This window comes from Caloenas nicobarica, chromosome 4 (assembly GCF_036013445.1).
Source record: "Caloenas nicobarica isolate bCalNic1 chromosome 4, bCalNic1.hap1, whole genome shotgun sequence".
NCBI lineage: Eukaryota > Metazoa > Chordata > Aves > Columbiformes > Columbidae > Caloenas > Caloenas nicobarica.
Window position 1 is genome coordinate 25,877,244 of NC_088248.1, and position 22,834 is coordinate 25,900,077.

Genomic DNA, 22,834 nt, shown 5'->3' on the forward strand with positions numbered 1-22,834 from the left:
TTCATACCCAGGAGTCTCACTGAATCCTTCAATGTTAATGCAGTATGGGAACCACTAGCCACAATAAAAAGTGTCAGGATTTGGCCTACTTTAAAAATGTATTTGTACAAGGAGAAAACAGCTCCTCTCTGTCTCCTTTCGAGGGAACACAATTTTGCCAGTACTATTGGGGTGCATTACAAGTTCAAAACCATCAAAACACATGTGCATGATGTTTCAGTAGTTCCTGATGTCCCTTACAATCTGGAAGATACATAAAGTGGCTGAAGTTGATCCCAACTCAATATGGTTTAATCCAAATTTTCTCTCCAGAAGAAGCTGTTGATTCATTGCAATCACTTGCATTATTAATGGCCTCTATTTAACTGTCCCCAAAGGAATAAACTATCCAGAGTGAAATAATTAAATTTCCTGTTTATTTACATAAAACTTCCCCGAAGTATCTTAACTAATAAACCTTTATACCTGCCCGCAAATTTGAAAAATATTCCACCTTGTCTTAAAGACAAAGAAACTGAGGCATTTTCAAAGGCAGATGATGTAGCACATGAACATCTAACACCAAGAACAGAAGCAAATCCTGATCCACACGTCCTCGGGGGTTTGGGAGGCCAGAACCCTGGGGATTGGGACAGACACCTAACCACAGACCAGACCACTCGGAGGAAATAACATACCTTAAAAAATTACTATTTTTTAAACTATGGGTAAAAGCTGTCATTTAGGACCCTGTCTGATGGTATACATGTGATGTATGAATACAGGAGAAACAGGGGTACTGATGACTGTAAACTGGCTTCTGCTCCTGGTGGATAACTGCAAACGTTACATGCCTTAGGCTTTTAGAGCCCCAAACCTCTCCTTTAGTAGCATTATTCCAAAGCCAGATGTTGGAATCTTTATTTCTGTTTAGTTATCGATTTACGTTGTCTATTGCTGGAGGCTTCTCCCTTGCCCAAGACAGGAAAACCTTTACAACTTCTCCTCCTCCCCACCCTTTTCTTCTTTCAGCCTGACATCCTCTCAAGTGCTACCTGACAGACTGCAGCAGTCACTCTCTGAATGGTAAGTAATTTCCTTATTGACAGCCTCCTATTTACTCTGACATCTGCGAGCACTCCCTGACACTTGAATAAGCATTAAGACATTAACAGTCTGGCACAGGTTTAAGGGTTTGAATAATAATGTTCTGTGGACTCACTACACTCACACAGGCAGAAAAAAAACCCCCTTGTGCACTAAACTTTGCCATCCCTGGGGCTGGGAAAGGCTGCTGGAGAAGTGACTGCAGCGACAGATCACCTATGCGCATCAACTCCCACCTTTTGCTATTCCAGACAACGAGGCCTGATCCCGGGCCAGTGAAGCTTTGAATGTCTTTCCATGTACCGCAATGCAACTGGGATCTGAGCTATGAGAAACAGACTCACTGGTTTGGAAAATAACAGGAAAAAGCAAACAGAAACAAAGGAAATCTTTGAGGGGGAAAACAACAGCCTCAAATTACAACAAATACACCAAACCTTCCCAAAGCCAAACCAAATCCTTCCTCTGAATTTTGTAATGTTCATAAACCCTCCCTAAACTGCTGAACTGGAATTGGAGAGCTTTGAACTGCCTTTGGTCTTGTGCTGCAAGTACCATGAGGACAACATAGTGTCCATTTTAATGGATTATCAAAATGAGAAAGTGATCCTACCATGTTTGCTTGAACTTGATACAAGCACTTGGTTTATTTCTCTTGTGTGTGCGCCCAGCATGTAGCCAGTCTGGGACTCTGGTGCAGTGATCTATTAGCTTGAAAGACATTCTCTTCTGTCACTTCCAACCTTACCAACCATGTCAGGCTATGTCATGGAGGAAATTAATCCTTTTAACCTGCAGCAGTGATGGTTCTTAGACAAACCTCAAAGCACTGGTTATAGTAAGAAGCTTCTGTACCAGATGACTTGCAGGAAACCTGGTCTGCCTCCCAGATGTTTAATAAACTTGACAGTGCCCTCTCAAAGTCTTTGGCTAGAGTTCAGTCATCTCGGCCCACAACCAGTGCACAGAAGATTCAAAGACTTTACAAACCGCAACTTTTGTTTTCAAGTATGGATAAAATATGAACACACATTTCTCTCTGCTTGCTATTTTGTGAAGCGAGCTGTTTTATTTTCCACCATTATGTGCTGCAAAATAGGCTTACAGAATAGTTCAACAGAAAATACAAGAAAAATGAAAAGATGTCCTCAAAACTAAGAAAATAATGTCTATAGTACTTTTGAGGTGTTAGTTCAGTTGCAGGTCAGTGAGGAAAAAAAATGAAGGTGTTATAGTTTGACAGCCTATGAGAAAGGAATTTGGTGGATGACCACTGTCAAATTAAAGGGAATGGATCTACATTTTCCAAGCTGTCACCACAGCATCCAGCAGCTGCATGGGGAATAGCTTTCCCACTCTGCAAGTATTTGTAAGATTTCAAAAATCCCTGCTCAACCAGAACACAGATTTGAAATCACACCTAAAAAAATGCATGTTCATGAACCAACAATCCCAAACATTTCAGACTGCAAATTTTACATAGTTTTTAAAAGCCAAAATTTCAAATTCAAAATTTTATATTATTTAAAACCTTAATAAATTAACCAACATGTGAAAACAAAGGTTGGCTTAAAAAGAAAACTACAGTTCTTACATTCAGAAATAAGTAGAATATCTGAAAAATTTCAGATCTTCAATTCTTCTCCCTGGAAGAAGGTTATCAGATTGTTTTTGCAAAAAATACCCTTTTCCCTAAGAGTTTTGGGTTTTACAAATGTATCTGGTCAAGAGGGGGGGAAGAACATGTCACTGGAAAATTTCCTACTCTCTTCACTTAATTGAAAGGTTGCCTGCTGTGTCCCCAGCTGTCCCCTTCCAGCTTGTGGTGGAGAATAAAAACCGCAGAATAAAACCTTCCTGGGGCCCTCTCCCCTGCACACACACACACACACAACAGAGCAACTACTACACAAAGCAAGAAAAATACCTGGTGCTCAGCCTCCAACTGAGCATCTCTCCAGGCAGCTTGGAACAGCAGTTCCTGAGCTCATAGACTGCAGGAGGTACTTGGCCACCAGGCAGGATACACAAGGCAGAAAACACAACTAAGCAAAACAAAACCTTCCCCAGCTACAGGTAGAAGCCCTGGCTATATATCTGTCTCTTTGGATAAGTACCTCGACCTGCAAAAACCTGCTAAGACTCTTCCTTCCTGAAAAAAATGGTGGGGTAGAGGGTAGAAACTGTTACTATTAATGGCTTTTCTGCTGTTACTCTGTGGAACTGCAAAGACTTGCCATTGTGTCAATACTTTTGATGGGCAGAAAATCAACACACACGTGTCTCAAAATAAACAAGGCAGGCTCAGTAGCTTATATGGGCACCATTTGACTCTTCAGTATTTCATTCTATTAAGCAAGTAACACACATTTGAAAACTGTTTAAATGATACTTCATGCAACAGAAATGGCTTCAAAACAGCCATTCTTGAAATAGAATAAATAGTGCAAGCTTCAATTCTTGTCTAAATATGGGTTTAGCGCGCACGTTGTTACACCCATGATAGGCTACAACTTTCGTCTGCTGTGTCAGTGCACTGGCCTTCAACAGCAGTTTGCTTTTTCCCCCTCTTACAGTATAATAGAAAGGAAAAGCACCCTGCCAGAAACCGAGATTCAGATTCTGCAAACTGTTGTGCACACACTCAGCATTAACAGGAGCTGACCCGAGAGAGTCTCGTTAAGCATTTACACAGTCCTTCAGACAAAGCACATAAAGAGCACAGGTATATAGGAGGCAGGCTGAAAGAAAGGACATTTACACTAAAGAGTGCAATTTCTTCCTCAGATTTACAATAGTGTTTAAGTATTATTACTTTATTGTTGTCGTCCACTTAGCACAGCTGTACTAGTTTATCAGAGCATAATCTCAGACAAGATGTTTCTCATCACTTCCAGGCAATCAGGAGGAATTTATCAAAAGACCATTTTTTTTTAAAAAGAGAGGCTTTAAATCTAATTTTAAAAGAAATTTCCTTCCTCTTTCTGTACGTACAGCGTCAGAATTTAGAAACACCACAGTAGCTAAATGCAGAAGTTATTATCACACGATCTGAAACCAGGTCTCTGGAAATCAGCAGTGTCAAAATTTCCAGGCTTCTGGGTTATTGGGGTAACACTGTACTAACCCTTCACATTTCAACAAAAGCCAGAATTATCTTGTCATTTTTCAGCAATTCAGTTCAATTTGCCAGCTCCAAAGATTTTATCAGAAATGTTACAGCATGAAAATATTTGTTTCCCTGCATTGAAAGAAATTTTATAAAGCAAAAAAAAAAAAAAAATCTAAGGTTTCCTTCATTTGGTTTTACCCAAATTTCATGGCTATAGGAAGAAGCATGTATAGATGACTCAAATGTATTTTTAAGGTTCAAAAAGGCATGTAAAAATAACCTTATTTTTACATCAAGTTATTTCAGCTCATCTGTCAATTGTTTGGGGAAAAGAAGAGGCAGTGGGGGGGGCTGTAGGTGTTATCCACAGTAGCTTTGTACCTCTCACCACCTATGTAGGCCTTGTTTTAGGAACAGGGAAGTGCAGCTAGCAGAACACATCTACTCTGGTTTTTTGTGGACCATATGGGGAAAAGATTTTGTGATTATTTTTTTCAAGTGATTTCTATTTCACATTTCAAAGTAAATAAAATATTTTCATGAAATAATTTCCATTTGCTTCCAGCTAGAGAATTTCAATACAACATTGATTTTCACCCATTAGTCAAACGGTCAAGTATATATCAGCATAGCTCTCTCTATTGCTGAAGAATGAACATGAATTACTGCATTCATCAAGAGCCTGGCCTGTACCTTCCTTTTTGCAAAGGGGAGAATTTCCCTAAATTCAGATTAAGAGATAAGGAATTAAGAAATAAGTACAGATTACTGAGAATAATCTATGTAAGAGAGTCCTCTGTCCTGCAAAATTAATAACCATTCCTTGAGGAGAGGATTAATTTAACAGTAGGCTTAGATGCAATTCACAATGCCAAACGAGCAGGTGGCATTCTATATAGTCATGCAGAAGTTTCTGCCTGTCTTGGCAAACACAAGTGTTTGATGTGATCAAAGCCAAAAGGAGTTTTGCTTTTGCTCAACAGTCAACACTGGCTCCCATTTCCAAGGTCTCCTCTGTCTGCATACAGGCAAGGACATACAGCCTTTTTTTTGCGTTACTCGCTTACAAAGAGTAGAGGTTATCCTTAAAAGTATTTTAAGGCAGCACAAAGCTCTAAGAAGGTTCCCACTTCTTAAGAAATGCCCTCAAATATTATGCTTTGGGAAAGGGAAAGAGGGAGAGCATTTGGAAATACAAGGGTGGACTGGCTAAAAATTAAGTCCAACCACAAAAGCAACAACAAAACTCCAGGCTGCAGAAGAAAATTAAGGAGGATTGCAGTACCTATGAGGAAATAATTATGCAGAGTTTTCACTAAACCATTTTATTACAGTTTAAGCTCTGTACAGGTGTGCTGTAATCAAACAGGAAGAACGCCAGCAAGGAATTGTGTGAAATCCATGTGCATGGAAGTCTGCTAAAAATGTCTGGGTTGCTCACATTGAAAAGACCCAAGCCTCTACTGAGCAGCTTCAAAAGCAAAGGCAGGTAGGTGATTACACACAGTTTTCCTAGAGTATATGACAGATTAGCACACTCCAGTTTTAAAAACATCACGGGCCTCCTCTACCCTGCAGAGGATGTAAATCAGAACTGCAGAGAAACACAACCGAATGGTGTGTGTCTGTCGGGAAACATGGACAAAGGAAAAGATGTTTCATGAAACCTTGGAGATAATGTTGCCAATGGGTATTGATAGGTCTATTGAACTAGAAAGCAAGGAGCAAAATTCTTTTCCGGACTCTGTCACTGATGCTTTCTGTGGCTGTACATACATCATTTCCCTTCTATGCCCCCATTTCCCTTTTTCAATTTCTTACAGGGTAAGCTCTTCAGGGCAAACCCAGTGTATTTCTATGTAGCTGACAGCTATGCACAGCTCCAAAGCAAGAACATCATAATGCACACTGAGAGTTTGGTGTGCTTTCAAAAAATAGAACCAGAAATTAAAAACACTTCCCAAGGCAGTTTCCAACAGTTAGGAGACCATTTACGAGCCTCCTTTACAACTGCAACCACCAACCTTCACAGCATCAGAGTGAGCTGCAGATTACTGGTAGGACACAGCCTCTGGAAATAAAAACAATGCTAGCAAAGTGGGGAGATGGTTATACCATCAGTTAATGGTCACCCCAATAGCTTTAATTATTTAACTTGATTAGAGGAGGAACTCGCTCTAGATTCTGGTATTCTATAATGCCATGGAGTTGGAGGTGAAAAGCACAGAATTCGTATTTCAAGAAACATCATGGAGAAGAATATAGCATGACCGTAAGATGAACCCACTGGCTTGAGCCCTGTGGGATTTCTTTCCAGGAGTGTTTACGGACAGACCTCCTAAGCATTCTGCAGAATAGATTCTGCTTTCATCTACCTGCACGCAACCTCTGAGCTACAAAACTTACAGCTTTCCCATTGCGAGTCTTGAAGGCATGCAAGTGATGCACATAAAGGAGAACTCAATTTGTCCTTCTGTACTGCTGAAGAGCATCATACGGGCCCATTTGGACTGAGATTTCAGTCATTTAAGAGTGACCTCTTGGTGACACTCATTTTTAGAAGCCATTTCACAGAAGCCACAGGTGTGAAAAATTCCACGAACCTGAAAGCTAGAACCACTACTAAGATGTAAAGAAACTCAACTGGTGTTAAAACTGATATTATAACTGAGTCCTGGGGCTCCTTTCCCTTCCATAATTATTCTATGCACAAGCATTATCCTGAGCAGAAAAGATCCTGCAAATGCGAAAACACTGACAAGTAGAAGAGCCTTTGTAGGAGCCCATAACTTTAAATTGCAGTCAGTGCTGCAACAAATCGCCCATCTGCAGTGTTGACAATACAAAAATAACTGCAGAGCACCAATATGCAGGCTAAAGATATTAGTGTGGCTGCCAGAAAGCCCTTCTTAAAAATTCATGAGTCCAGCAGCTGGTGCTAGTTACCATCAGACTTCTTGTGTGTTCTTCTGTGGAAAGCAGAAAAACCAAAACCATACTCTATATCTCATCAAAAGAGCTGTGTCTGATTTAAATTGAACAAGACAGCTCCATCACCACCTGTTACAGAGGTGGCTTTTCCATCACCTGTGGCTCAGGTGCATCATTCCAATCTGCTGTACTCACAATAGGACCAGGCAGCAATGGACTTTACACATTATGATCAGACCCAGCAGAAACAACCCAGAAAGCTTTTAGGGGTTTTGTTTCAGTCATCCAAAGGAACAAAATCCTCAGTGGGGCACTGCTACTAGTACTGTTGTCTTAAAAAATGATTAAAAGTTTTTACTCAACAGCAAGCACTGTCTTTACTGGGGAATATAAAAATCATGTCATATGGTGGTATGAAAATAGTTAATTTCTGGTCAAGGCCTTACAAACATTTATTTTATACTCCTCTGAAGTTGTCAAATTGATCTGCTTTAAAGGGGAGATAAAAATACCCAGGTGAAACAGGGGGACATAATTTCCCAAATTGCCCTACTCAAAGAAAGATAAATAGGTGATAAAGTTTAATTCAAGTTTAGTCCAGCATATTAACCAGTCCAGCTCTCCAAACATTCTTTAGAGGTTACAAGTCACTATTAACACAGTGAGAAACTAATATTCCATAAGTGGAATTAAGCCTATGGCTTCCACACCCTTCTCCTTTAGGTCCTGGCAGCAGCAGTCACAGAGGGTGCCCAGTTGCTTCCTCAGAAACACACTGCTCAAGAGATCAGTGCTCAGTTAGGATGCTCTCTTAGCTGGAGCTCTCAGAACTAGGTATCTGTATTAAGAAAACACCTGTGAATCATTCAAGCATTTTTAAGCTCTGGTCTTCTAACACTGAGACTGACTTGCTAATGACAAGATCACCTTCCCTTCCAGAGACAACAGAGGGTCACAGACCACAAAAACTGCTGAACACAATAGCTTAGCTCAAGACACGGACCATGAGTTTCTACACCACCACCTGATATCAGGTAACTTATTACTCACAGAAGGCAGGCAAAATTCCTGGCTTTCCTTCTGCCTCGTGCAGATTTCCAAATCCGGCTTGCATCCAGTATGTGAGTTTACCACACTGCCTTGGATAGCATGATTCTCTTCACGCACCTCCCTGTCCCTCCATCCGTCACCACCACATGTTACTATTGCACATCTGTACAACAGCTAATGGTGCATTTCTGGGGGGGGGGGTGGGGGTGGAAATCACTTTCCTGGCATTTTATTGGAAAGGGCAGCTGAAGCAGAAAGAAAAGTGAGGCAATACAACAGGAGGGCTCTTAATTTTCAATTCAGTAGCTGGCAGGTCAAAAAAGTTGCTTAGATCAGGAGGGGTGTCCTGGCTGAGAACTGGTTTCTGCCTGTAAGTGTTGCCAGAGTACAGCAGGCCTGGAAGACTAGGATGATTTTGTTTTGCCCTCCCAAACCACCCTTTTCACTCTGCAGATCTCATGTGCCTTTTTAATAGGAGAGATTTGTAACCTGTGGAGAACAATTTATTCCTGTTTACGCCAGCATTAAAATTCAAGTAGACAGACACTTTCAGAGAAGGCTTGCTATAAATTACAAGATTGCTTTCTCCCCTTCCAGTTTGTGGCATTGCTGCAACAATGACTGTTACTGTTAATTCTGAGCTACTGAACAATAAACAGGGATTTCCCATCTCTAGAAGTGCTTTCAACTGACATAATGCACTCATGTAAAGAACTTACCATGCTGGGATTTAGAAAAGAACACAAGAAAATAAAACATCGTTTTAATTGATATTTTACCATTTGTTAAGTAGCTATACTGGTGAGAGATTCAGCATAATATTTTTGGTTATTATTTTCCTGATGTCAGTGGTACTGATTTTTAGGACTTGGGTGGTCATCCAGCTACTATTTCAGAAACAAGAAAATCTTGTTATTCTGCAAAAAATATACAGAGCTATATGTGGCGGACTTCCTATGGAGTTATTTTCATTGAAATATGACAGCTAATTCAAAAGCATTTAAAAAAAAAAACAAACCCTAATCTGCTGGCTGGGATTTTTCAAAGCTTTCTTTAATTGACTGTACTTATAAACATTTTCATTTGCAGCAATTTTTGTGTGTGTGTGAAAATGGTAGTAAGGACAGTGAAACTTCAAGTTACATAGACATTTCTGATTTTAAAATTCATGCAGCACATGAAAAAATGAGACTATTCAAATTGTGCAAGAATAATAGAAGCAACTTCAAAAACTGCAATCTTTTCCCATGTAGTTCTTCTCAGTAGCTCTAAATGGAACCAATTGGTTTTCTGTGGCATATGCAACTAAGCAAAGAGAGGTGCAGGGGCTCACAAAATGCAATATTCTTTGGGATATATTTTTCATTTTCATTACTGCCTTTGCAAAGCAGACAGACGAACCATTCCTTAAGTGCAAAAAATCGGGGATGAGAGTTCTGAAGCTACCACAACAAGTTACATTGCCTTATATAACTATAGGGCACACTGCAACAGAATGCCAGGTCCTCCACGTGCAACTGCCTCCAACGTGCAGGAAGGGAACTCAGGAATTCCTGGCTAAAATTGTACCACAGAACAGAAGAGGTGATTGCTTTGCTTTTAATGGGATCACTGTCTCTAGCTATTTCCTGAGACCATGTGTAGCCATGCAGAAGTAATGAGAAATAAAAACAAGAAAAGGCAACAACAAGAAAGCACTGAATCCTGACTGTGAGGGGTTTACACTTGGTGGCCTGTAGTCTGCAGAACGCACTGGGGAAGGTTTCTGGCTAAGGGATTACATGAAGGCTTCTGAGCAGTTAGAGGGAGCTCCTAGAGAGATGGAGCTGAATTCCTGCTTCTGAGGGACGAGGATCTGTGTGAAAGTCACACTGGGACTCCCTAATGCTGCAGCTCACTCTGCCCATATTTGAGCAGATTTCTTTCTCTTACTCTTTGTTGTGACATGTGAATCCAATTAGTGTCCCGATCCCTTCTGGATATCACATACTTGCTTTGCTCGAGTTTTACCACCCGACCGCACACTTCCTTTGAAAGCCTGCCTCCTTCTCCATCATACACTTCCTTTGGTTTAATAGTTCCCAAACTCTGTCTGTGTTCTGGGCATACAGGGGAAGTTTTATTCCTGTAACCCAGATCCAGACTGAATGGCACACTGTGATGCTGCAGCATCAGCTGGCTCCCAGGATGCAAGATGTGGTGGGGTTTAATGGCGGGGTTTAATGGCTCTAAGTCCCGTCATTAACGCTTTATAGACTTCGTACTCAATCTTGGGCATGACTACTGTCCTTTAGCTAATGCCAGAGGGAGATGAGCCTGCGTCTATAGTAGCCATGCCCAGAACTGTGGGCTCTGACAGGTTCTGTTTTGCTCAGCCTCAACACCTTCCAGTCCTGCTCAGGGGTAGGATATGGCAAGCTGCTCCGCCAATGACAGTGTGCGTATGTCAGCACCAAGGTGAACTGTGCTGTCTCTCAAGGTACCATCTCAGTTTCTCTCCAGTCTTCAATCAGCAATTGCCTCCCAATAACCCTGAGAAGTCCTGTGCCAGCTGCCACTGCTATTCCTAGCAGAAAGAGGAACTGATGAAATAACACATTGGTTAGCAAATACACTTACACCATAGAAAGCAATGGAAAAACTTGCTAGACAGCATGAAGGCAACTTTCAAAATTTTACAGGGCACGTCCCCCTTCCCATGCAACAACCTCATTTCCCCCTGCAAGCCTAGATCTACATCTGCCAACATATGGGCTGGATACAGATTGTCATATGTAGGCTTAAGGTGCTTTAGCAAACTCTCCAGGTCAGACCAGGTGCTTCTTTCTAATGCCCCTTCAAGTAACATATGGGCTTCCAAGAAAATTCAGCAGAGTTTGCAGGCCTCACTCTTTAAGTTATGTCAAGTCAGACTCTGTAACAAAACCCATCTGTACCAGTTCCCAAGTTCACTTTGTTTTGTATTGCAACTACTGTCATGACAGTAACTACCGCAGTGCAGACTAGAGCTCCCATTCTGAAGTCGACATAGGCTCCATCTACCCCTAGGACTCCTAGGATGTAATAAGGTTTCCAGAAATTTTAAGAGTAAATTCGGGAGTTAACTGCTTTGCATATGTCCAAAACTCTCCAATGCTGTTTGGAATTGAAGGACAACTTCTTGTCACACTCTTTACTCCTCGCCTTATTTTCCAGAGTTCAACCACAACAGCTAACTGGATTTAGCAAAAGCACATGTACATGTCTGAGAAGGCTTCAGAAATCTTGTCATGATATGTAAGTTGATGGCAGCTGGATTGTGGATCCCCACCATGCAAACTGGGAAAGCACAAACCGGAAAATTAAACGCAGACCTACAGACTATCTGATCCTGTCAGATCCATCTGGCTTACAGGCATGTAAATTCAGTGATCAAATAAAAAATACCCAGCCTAGAAGGACTACTCTTTACTTCTCATTCCTACCGTATTTACTGGTTCCCAGGTTCCCCATCTTTGCACATCTGCTGGGCAGGCATTCTTTTTCATCTAGTTATTATTCCAAAGGCAGGTGCCCCTTTTCCCAGAGATAAGGAGTTTGTTTTACTTGCCTCCAAGCAGAAACCACTAAACAGAAAGTAAATAATACTAAGTTTATCAGAAAATCAAATTTAATCAAAATTGAGTGGTCTAAACTCCAAAATAAACTAAGCTATATCACTCAAAAAATTACATTCTGCATCCTTACCACAGTGATATTTTTGTCTTCTATCATCAGAGAGCTTCTCTACCTATACAGTCCCTTGCTGTCCATATTTTCTTTCTCAAGCAGACTTGTGTCAGTCTGGCAATCAGCAAGTTAATTGGAGTGAGTTCACTCCACTAATTTCAGAGGCAAAAGTCCTGGATGAGTTTCCTCATCAGGAAACCATTCTTTATTTTACATTGTCCAATATATATTGAATGATGAGACAAAAAACAGTACTGAAAGAATTTTATCTCTGTAGTTCATATCACCAAAGTGAGATGAAAACATCTCACTCAGGAGGGTAAATGAACTGTAAGTCACAAGAACAGAACTGCTGGCAAACTGTGGGCTTGTGCTCACATGTTAAGGAGATGTCATGCAGTCTCCTCTGCTGAGATTTAGCTGAAGTGGCTGGAACCGTTAAAAAATCCAGCAGGCAACAGGAGATCAATGCAACTTATGAAATGGGATCTTCAAGAGCACACACCACCAGCCCATCTTGATGCTAAGAGTCAATGAACACGTCACTACAGTAAGGCTATCTACCTATCCTCAAAAGTCCTGAACACAACGCGTACCTTCCTAACCATGCTAATTCAAATACAGCACAAGGTGTTGGGAAGCTCATCTGGCTTGTAATGAGTTGAGTGCATTTGAACACATCACTGAGATGCTGTGGCAAAAAGGTTGTGTGTGACATGAGAGGTTTTCAGGATTCACCTAAGACATCTCAGAGGCAAAAAACCATCAGTTAACAAAATGCTTCAAAAGTTTGCATGTGAGGGGCTACTCACAAACACCACTATAAACACACTTCTCAAAATCATCTATTTGTCCTTAAAGGTATTTTAACAACACAGCATTAGCTGAAGTTATCCACAGATAGTACATTTTCGAGAGTTGACCCTGGTGGCAGCATTCTTATTTTGCACAAACACCACTGAGCTGCACAGAGTGGCCGTATTCCCACTGCACAGGTATCCCAGGGGACAGCAGTGACCAGCCTTCAAACTTTTTCTATCGGTAGGTCTGTTAGGATCCTCTGGATCAAGTAAAGCTTGATGCATGGCAAGAGTGGAGCCAGAGGCCATGCTCAATGCAGCACTGCAATAAGGACAAATCCTACATCTGCTAATAATTCAGTTCCACAAGATCATTCAGCGAGAGTGCCTTGGAAATATCAGGTTTTCAAGTAATTCCGTAGCATCCATCCCTTCTTCCAATGTTTGCCCCTCTTAGCTGCTGAACTCTGAGTGAAAACAACTTGAACACCGGAGGAGACAAAAGGTTACTCTTAATTTCACTGCAAATAGATGTAGAGACAAAATAAATTAACTACCACTCAAACTCTGCTTTCAGTTCTGCCACTGAAAATTAGTAAAGATAAAACAAATTCAGAATGGTATCAGTTGAAAGACATTTTTTTCCATTTTGATCTTTTTGCATAAACATAGAGTTGATCAATCAATCAGATAGTCTGGTGATAGCTGAGAGACTCAAGAATTCCATTTTGAGGAAGTCCCAGAGAAAGGCTGTTGCATGGATAGGGGTAATGTTCTCTTTCACTTCCAATCAAGTCTGGCGCTCAGATTTTGGGTTAGGTTTTCTATGTTGTGTAAGTTACCTTACTTCACAACCACTGGACCTGATGCTGATGGCAGGGCAATCTCAGAGCTGGACATTTTAGAATCAAATCACTGGAAATGTTTTGTCAGTTGTTCACACTTCTGACACTTTTAAATGCAAAGAGAAGTCAAGGAGCTGGTTTAACATGATAGCCTTCACCTTTCAGAGCAGCACCTTATTTATAACTCTTCACATAACTATCAGAATAGCCATTACTAATTTTCTTTGATTAGATTTTATTAATTAACCTCTTCAAGCATAGAATTTGGCAGGCACTTCTGCAGCAGCCAAAATGAAGGAGAGTATTCCAAATGTATCACTGTTTCCACATGAATTTCCTCCCAAGCCTCCGAAGACACTGTTGCTAGCTTTCATGGAACAGGGCTATGATACATACTTTTGCATTTCAAAGAGAAGCTAAATGTTTACCAGAAATTTCTAATATGTTTTGAATTTAATGACATCTAGAACTGTATTGCAACAAATAAAGAAAGACTATCAAGCAATCTTCACATTGCTCAGAGCAATGTCCTTGCAGTAGACATACCCATGCATGTGTGAGGAAAACGTACCACCAAGTAAGACAGCCTGCAGTGTTCTCCACTTGTCATTCCACAATAATGCCTGTGGACAAAAGATAAGGAGCTTTACATCAGCCTCCATGCTTGGGAGATTTTGGAGACCAAAACTTTGAGATAACCGGCAAGCCTAGATGTATGCAGCGCTTGTGGAAAAACAGGTTTGGAAACTCCTTGGAGTATCAAACACTAAACTGAATACACGAATACTAACCATGAGCAGGTCTTGCTGCTCAAATATTGAATCTGAGAGGCCCTCCTTGTTTATTTACACTTGCTTCAGAGAGCTCAGGATTAAGTTTCTGAAGGGAATCCATTTGCATAGGTATGCTCTGAATATATCTTCAGAGCCTGAAAAACAGATACATTTCATACAAGGAGAATAATACACCCTTTGCTATGAGGCATCTGGCAAATAAGACAGAGTTTCTCAGGGACAATGAGGCTTTTTCACAAAGGAAGCACAGCTACGTAGAACACTGGAGAGCTGCAGTAATGCCTGTAACAAAGACTTCCAGTACAGGCTTGTCAGAGGGAAAAAAAGACTTGATACAGGGGCTATAATCTGATTTATCTGAACACATTCTTGAAACATTGCAACCTCAGTTAGGTGGGATGCAACCTGTCATGGACCCGAAAGCCATGTGAGATTGCAGTGGGTGCAAATACCAAAACTCAAGTAGCTAATGAGACAGAGGCAAGTACAAGAGCTCCTTTCAGCAGTCGATCTCCTAGCTAAATAAACTGAAATTTGCTCTCTGCCCATTGAGTCGTCTTCAGCTAATACAAATTCACATAGCTTTGTGGAAGTCAATAGGAAGGCAGCAATTACAATCTTGTGCCTAAGAACTACCAAATTTCAAAGTATTCTGCAAGATTATTCATAAATCGAAACACAACTGCATACACCCCTGCCCTGCATCTCAACTTTCCAGTCACCTCCCCTCCCATCGTCCCCCAGCCACACACACACATGCTTCACCTTCAGAATCCCCTTCTATCAAAGAACTAACAATCCTGCACTTGTCAAAAAGTTTTGGAGAGGGAAGTCTTTCGGATTATTTCCTAATTATTTCTGCAAGCAAGGAAGACTCTGTTCTGGGGAATCCCTGAAGAGTTAAGAGAAAGCTTGAAGGAAGAGGAACTGAAAAGAAAAGCAGATTCTGAGAAATACAAAAGCATCACAGGCTGAAACTTATGACAAGCTGTCAGTGAAGCAACAATGCCAAATGCCTTAGAGAAAGAGAGCTAAAAACAGCGAAAATGTTCCTTGGTACAAGAAAGCTAGAACTAGAACATTTCTACCTTTAACTAGTCAAAAAGAATAAGCAATATTTCTAAGAAACAGAAGCTGGAGCCCAATTAAAAAAAATAAATTCTACTTCATTTCCTCACTAATCCATTTTTAAATACATCTAGTCATCTTAGTGTTTTCGAGGCTTGCTAGCCAATAGTTTGGAGACTTTTAATGCCTTTGCTGCTTCAGAAAAACAAAGCAAAAATGTAAACTAAGATTCTCATGTAAGTTTATTATTTCAGAAGCTGAGATTTCAAGAAAAATACGAGTTACCAGGAAATATGAATTGAAGTCAATAGAGCGTGCATTGCCTCAATATCAAGGCAAAGAATTGAGGCCAGGAGCTGTATATCTTGTCTTTTTAAGCAGAAACCCAGAGGACCAGAATCTGGTTTTCTTCTTGTCCCCTCAACTACTTGACAAAGAAATTCTTGCCTTCAGATGGACTGAATGAAAACGTACAGGCTACTTTGCTAAGCCTCCCACGTTACAGCTTGCGAGCCCTATAAACAAATTACCTTCTACAGTTAAAGGTACAAGGGGAGAACTAAGCTCTGGAGAGCTGTTCTCTGAAAACAACTCTACCTTATATGGTCTCAGATTGCCCAGTCCTCATTCCTGCAGCAGCAGCTCTTCTCCCCTAATAACAGCACCAGAATTTGGGCAGGAGAGTGTCAGTTAGGCAGGAGTTAGCACAGAATCAGTGTCCCTTAAACTCTGCGGCCTTAGTCTGAATCAGTCCAGATCCTATTAACTTGCCAATTTTCAGTAACTGTCCCTAGGTGTTGGGGAAAAGTACTGAAGTTTTTCCACTTTTGTCCAGAAAAAACAACATATAAACACATTCTTAATACTAGAGTGGGAAAAAAAATGCATATTTCTGCTCCATATCCTTCTTTGGTTATTTTCACAAATAAAAATGATCTTTCTTCTTGGCAGGCATGCTATTTTTATGTTTGGAAGTCTGTATTTAAAAGGGAAAGATTTTCTTTAACAACATGTAAAGAAGCAAACAGACTGAAGAGAAAACACATGGCTCACTGGGATTGATACTGACACAAGCCTTCAAATGAACTTTGTCTTAGGGTTGTTTAATCCTTTATAGAGAAAATTTAGTTCTATTTTTCCAAAAGTGTCTTTGGGCAACTACACAAATCCCATTCCTTTAGTGTAATTGTACTAATTTTAATCACAAGCAGTTTGTAATCACTGAAATACCTTCTGACTAAAACTATTAAAGCATTTGACAGTGATGCATGCAAAACGGCATCCTGTGTTTAGGTTGTATCATTAGTGGGATATGTTTTACCTCATATGATGATTAAATCTTGACAGTTGGTATCACATTTACCATGGCTGTTTGATCATCATCACTCACACAGACGACAGCAAATCTGCACTCATTCAGCTGAGGTCAGCGGCAATCAGCACAGAAATACTGTAAATAATAGAACAAGCAGCCTTGTATTTGTGCACTTGGAGCAGGTACAGAGGAAACTAACCCATCTTGAAACTCATGAAAAGAGCCAAAAGCCTTGTTGCCACAGCCATTTTTCTGAATGCAAATACCAGCTCACAACATTCCCGGCTCATCCCTGGCCTGCGGCTGTACCAGTACAGCTTGTCTGGGAAGTGGTGGCAGGAACACTGCTTGGGCATGGAAAGAACTGACAAGAAAACTTCTGGGTGAGCCTTCCAATCCATTTCACTCTTCTGTCTCACCAGCAGTTGTGCTGTTCGCCACAACTGAAGACAAACACCTAGCCTGAAGCCACTTAAGGTGGCAGAGCCACTGAGAGGTCCAGAACTATGAGCCTTTTGGCAGCAGCATATACATCTAGACCAATTTAAGGCGGCCATGAAATCGCATCCTTAAAGTGATGGCAGGAATGCGAGGACGAGTTGTTCTGAGCATGTACTCTGATGTTCAGTAAGCTGCTAACTGCCATTTACATCTCCCTAATGTCTGGCCAGCATCCTGGTATAGCTGGCTATTCTAAATAGCTCTGCCAGTACAGTCAAATCACCAAGGCTGTGTGGTGGTGACATCCCCACTAAGCCAAAAAGAAGCCTTTATTTAGGCACAGTTATACTGGCAGAAGATGAGTTTTAGAAGCCCAGACTGCACTGGTAGAGAGGATGGCATAAATAAAATTTGTTCAAAGCACGGATTTGATTTCCTCTGAGTGTACCAGTCTTGCCAAAGCACTTTGTTAAATTCGCACTACATGCATGGCATGCAACTACAGCAGGAGCAGGATTTTCCCCTCAAAACCATAAGCTGTGGCACAAGGAACTGCTAAGTCCATTCCCACTGGGAAGCAACAGTGATTTGAGAAGATTTTTTGTATCATCAACTTATTTTGAGGAAGTAACATACAGCCAAAAAGTCTCTACAGGCAACTATACTGCATGTACTGTGCCAAGATTAAAGAGCTGTAATTCTGGAGGATGCAGATATTAATAGGTAGATGACAAGTTATTCTGTTGATTTGCACTCAGCAGAAACTTTCAACTATATGTATCACCCCAGAAACTTTTTTTTTTTTTTCCCAAAAAAGTAATACCTTAGCAGAAGCATCCAGCTGACAGTAAACTTCAGGCATATTTTGGTCTTAGGGGTTTGATGCGAAGAGTAATGTAACACAACCTCAGCCAGCATCCCTGAATTAAAGGTATAACAAGATCCTGAGAGGATCAGTATAGGCAGGTCAGTCTCCCCAAACCCGTTGTCATGCTAAAGCAATTAGTTCCATTTGGTTTCAGCCAAGAGAGAACACTGAGCTAAAAACACTTACTCAATTCAGATATTTATACTAAGTATGTTAAAATGCAAGCTGACAATATTGACTCACCCAGAAAGTCCTCCCTTCCTCCTTTTCAGTCTCTGGCACCCCTCTGTTCATTGCTGAGATCACCAGCAGATTATCGAAAAAAATGCATTAAAAAAAAATCTTTATTCCATCCTGATTCAACTTGCAGTTGATTCTGCCTTTTCTCTATGCACATAAATAAGATGAGTCAACACTTTATCCTCCAAGTCATTCAGCATTCAAGCTTCACTCCAGCCAAGGTTATCCTTCTAACCTAAAGAGTACAGTTTCTGTCTGTAATGAAGTCTCTTGGATATTTTGTGTGTTCCTGGACTACTTTGATGGATGGAGGCCAGAATGTCCAGCACCTGGCAGGACTGATCCTGACACAGCCATTCCAGGGCAATGGCTCCTTTTGCCTGGTCAGATGTCTGCACCACAGTGAAGATCACCAAGCTACCTCAAGTATACTCACAGAAAAGATGGCCTATCCCATTCATTTCAGCCCAACAGCAGCATCCAAGACTCAAAGCTGATTTGTATTGAACACCAAATATTCAAAACAACCAACCAAAGTGCATTTTCTGTTGCAGAAACTTTCCCCATGGTCAGAAAACAGCATAGCACCAGAGAACAAAGGGAAAGAAAAAAACCCAGCAACTGCTTCATGTTCTTGTGGAACAAGGTTTTGGATTGCCCTTTGCTTTTCTTTGCTCAAGGGGTGATAGCAGATGGTACCATAATGATGTTTTACTACCACTTCCAAGCACAGAAATGCTAGTTAAATCGTCAAGTTAAATATCCAGGAGGTAGACAAGGAACTTAACCAAACAGGTGTTTTCCACTACACGCTGTGGTTCAGTTATAACCCTGAAATTCAGTCCTGTTTCAGTGAAATCACCTCAAAATCTGAGCCCTATTTCCCATGAATGTTTACTGAGTTTCAGAAGAACCTTAATGCTTTTGGCTAGAAACCATGGGAAATATGTTAACCTCATATGATCAAACCACATAAAGGATGAAAATGAGCAGTTTAATCTGAGCTTTGTTTTGAAAGGTTTGGTTTCATTCAAACACAAAGCAAAACCCAGCTACTGGGAGTTCACATGATGCAGAAACAGAAATACAACACACACAAAGCCCCTGAGAAATGAAAACTAGTGTTTTACACAGTGCTCCCACTTCCCTTTAAGTGTTCCTAAGCAGAAATTATAGTACTGTGCACTGTTTTCTGTGCTTCTTTTTCCACGTTTATACATGAAAACTCAGGTCTACCTCAAACACTACAGCTCTGCTGAGAGATCATCGTGAACAAGCATTGGTTTGAGTTTCTAGATTTTTTGCTTGTGTGTTTTGTTTGGGTTTTTAAATTTGAAAAAGTAAACGCTACAAGTGTTTGCTTTGCAAGTGAATGCTTTGCAATTGGCAAATTTAAGTTGAACATTGAATACAGGGACTCACCATGCCAGTCTTATCACAACCAATATTCCTGATTATAAGACAGAAAACAGTTACCTGGTTCCCACTGCTTGTACACACAATCTGCAACACAAGCAAAACAACATGGATGCTCATGTTATACACAGTGCTACAAATCTTACACCCGTGACACAACAAAGTGACACACTTGAAGGAAGCACAGACTTCTGGATTTAAAAATACAGCCTCCCAAGACAGACTGTGAGGGGCTCCCTTTGCCCAAGCTATCAGTCAAGTGGAAATTTGATCATTAGCATGTTTGACCACATCGAAGTCTCAGAAATGAGCGCCATTAATTCATTCTTACTTCTGGCTGTTTGCATTTAGTCTTATAGCTGATATAAATATTGACAGAAGCATATGACACACTGTATTCTCCAGGAGAGTAGGCGTATGGGGTGAAACAGAAGAAAGTTTGACCCCTTGTTGACTCAGAAACTTCTTAATACATCCAGAAAGTGATAGATGATTTTCCAGTGAAATATTTAGATTTCCCAGGAGGTGTCATAGCCATCAGCAGCGAGAAAAGAACAAGTTCTGCAGAAAAAGGATGGAATGTAAATGGAGCCTCTGGAAAACTTCCGAAAGATAGAAGGACTAGAAAGCAAATATGCTGCACCAGTAAACAGCCTTCTCTGAGAAATCTAGTTAGACTACAGCTAGGTCATCAGCTTCCAGGGAGGTAGGGCCAGAAAGCACCTACAACACAATAACCAAATACAGAAGGGACATTTTTTTAGGTGTTATCCTTTTATAAGCAGATAGAACTCATCTTTTTTTTTTTTCCTCCCAGTGGGATTTGTATTTTCTACACTTGAAATAAATACTTATATTTGTATTTAATCTAGTTTGAATTAAGATTCATTGCAAAGCCAATAGTAGCATCAAAACATTACACAAAGGTAACACCTCGAACTACATCTGTGAGTAGGGCTGGCTGAAAGCTCCTGAAATGGTGCACTTTAAAACAGCCAAGGAATAACAGGACATGGCATCATGCCAACTGCACAAGACTGGCAGGGAGCTAGTGCTGCTGGAGTCGGGCTAAGAAGAAATGTTTCCACAGAGGCCAGTAATAAGCAGCAGAGATCTCTGGCGCGTAACCAAGTCTTCAGGACATGCTGAAATCCCAAGGCCCAAAGGAATTTTTGACAGTATACAATCTGCTGTGTGGAGAGTGCCTCTGGAGCTAAACATCTCTTTGGCCGGAATTCCAGTACAAGTTGGGCTATCCCTGCCTGTTTGCAGCATTTCAAATGTTTCCTTGACATCATGTGATGGCCCTATCTACATAAGAGATCATCTTAAAATTTAGATGCCAAGCGCGTCTCAACACTCTTACAAGTTCTTACAGAGATCCAGGCTGAGACCCAGAAGTCCCCTCGGACCTACGTCTGTAACAGAGCAAACCGACACTCAAAATCTTGTTACCTCCTCAAACATGACTGCTCCACTTCGTGCATCTTCTCAGTCGTTTCCAGGTGCTGAGTGCAGTGTTACAACAGGGTTCGGTGAAAAAGCACATTTCAAATGCACACCCATTAGGAGTTATGCCTGATGTCTCCTTTTGCTATGTATTTACTTGGCTCTGTAAATATCCAGTGCCCAAGAGTAACCCTCGGCTAATAATAAAACTGACTGATACAGTCAGTACACTCAGGTTTATTGACCCGAGGCTGGAACAGTTCAATGTTGTGGAAAAACAGAAACCAGGCACCAGCTACACCAGTACTCCCCCCTTCAGAGTCACTTGCTGCCATGCGGTATCTTTCACTCAGCAGCCACCAGGGGTTTTATAAATAAACTTGCCAAAAAGAACCCCTGCTCCTAGAGACTCATGCTTCACATCTCTAAGTCAAAATTTGCAGAGACCTTTCACACAGAATGCCATATGCTAGAAGTCAATTTACAATAAATGGTGTTACCAAAATCTGTGAAGTTAAAAGCCCATCCTGACATTGAATCATTTTTAAAGCACTCAGGAGACTTTGCAGCTCATTTTGACTGATTTTGTGGTAATGGGCAACAGTGCCCTTGTGTTTCAGCCTCTAGGGTGACATAGTTCTGCTTCACGATTTCCCCCCATTATTTCTCCATTTTCATATGGATGGAGGCAAATTTATTTGCACTCTGTTTAGTTGTCTGAGTGACCTTCTGCTTCATGCATACAGCTTTTTTATGGAGAAACAAAGGAAAAATAGGACTCCATGTGCTTTTTTTTTTTTTTTCTGCTGAAGGACCTTTCTGTTCACCAGTTCATCTTGCCAATCATATGAGGCACACATGAGCTTCTGTCTGATCACCTTCCTTTTTTTACACATGCTTGGTCAAAGCTTGCAGCTTCACTTCTAGCCTGTGAGAACTTCCCCATAATACTCTTTAAATTAGCGGTTCTTTCTGGCTGCAGCTCTCAAGTGGGCTAGTACCTCTGCATCAGTGACAGACGACTGCTGCTCCCGGGCCACTTCAGTCACATTTGTTTTGTGTCACAGTTGACACTCAAGGTCAAATGACATGGCAGCTTTAACACTGCGGTGATATTTCACTTCATCTGTCTCTGGGAGTTAGGCTGCTCTTGACTGAGCAGCATGGAGAGAAGAGCCTGCCACACTTTGTGCCTTTCTCACTTAGGTAGGATCAAACACCCACCGCTCTTGTCCAGTTTATCATTATGCTGGTGTCCCCCTATATTACAGATGACTGTCATCTCCTTTGAGGATCTATGCTATTAAATTCTTACGACAGAGTTCTCTTGTGCTCTTGGAATCAAAAGCTGTGTTATTTTCTCTAATGATCACATACAAACGAGACAGATACATTCCTTCAATTTCAGCCATGGCTAATTTCTCATAAACTATTCTATTGTAAATCAAGCAAATAGATTGTCAGCCAGAATTAAACATCCCGTTTGCAGGTTTGATTCAAGACCTTTTGCTTTCTGAAAATCTCTAGCCTGTAGAGAGCAGGTTGTTAGGTGTCCCTGGCTTTTCAGGTCAGCTCTCTACATAAGAGCAGCAACAGCATCATTACAAACCTGACGGATAAAATACAGCCTGTCAAGATGAACAAAATCTATCTTCCTTGTTGGTTTCCACTTAGAGTCCTCTCTAAGCCCACCATTCAGCATTCCTGACAT

At 40.9% G+C, this 22,834-nt stretch overlaps 1 protein-coding gene across 1 annotated transcript in view; it reads right to left on the reverse strand.

Annotated features, from left to right (window-relative positions):
* Positions 1-21,263, reverse strand: part of RASGEF1B (RasGEF domain family member 1B) — a 58,954-nt gene extending 37,691 nt beyond the window's left edge. Inside the window, exon 1 of the mRNA XM_065634271.1 lies at positions 21,130-21,263. Within this exon, the coding sequence (XP_065490343.1) occupies positions 21,130-21,141 (12 nt within the window). The 5' untranslated portion in view covers positions 21,142-21,263. The remainder of the gene's footprint in view (positions 1-21,129) is intronic.
* Positions 21,264-22,834: the final 1,571 nt, after the last annotated feature.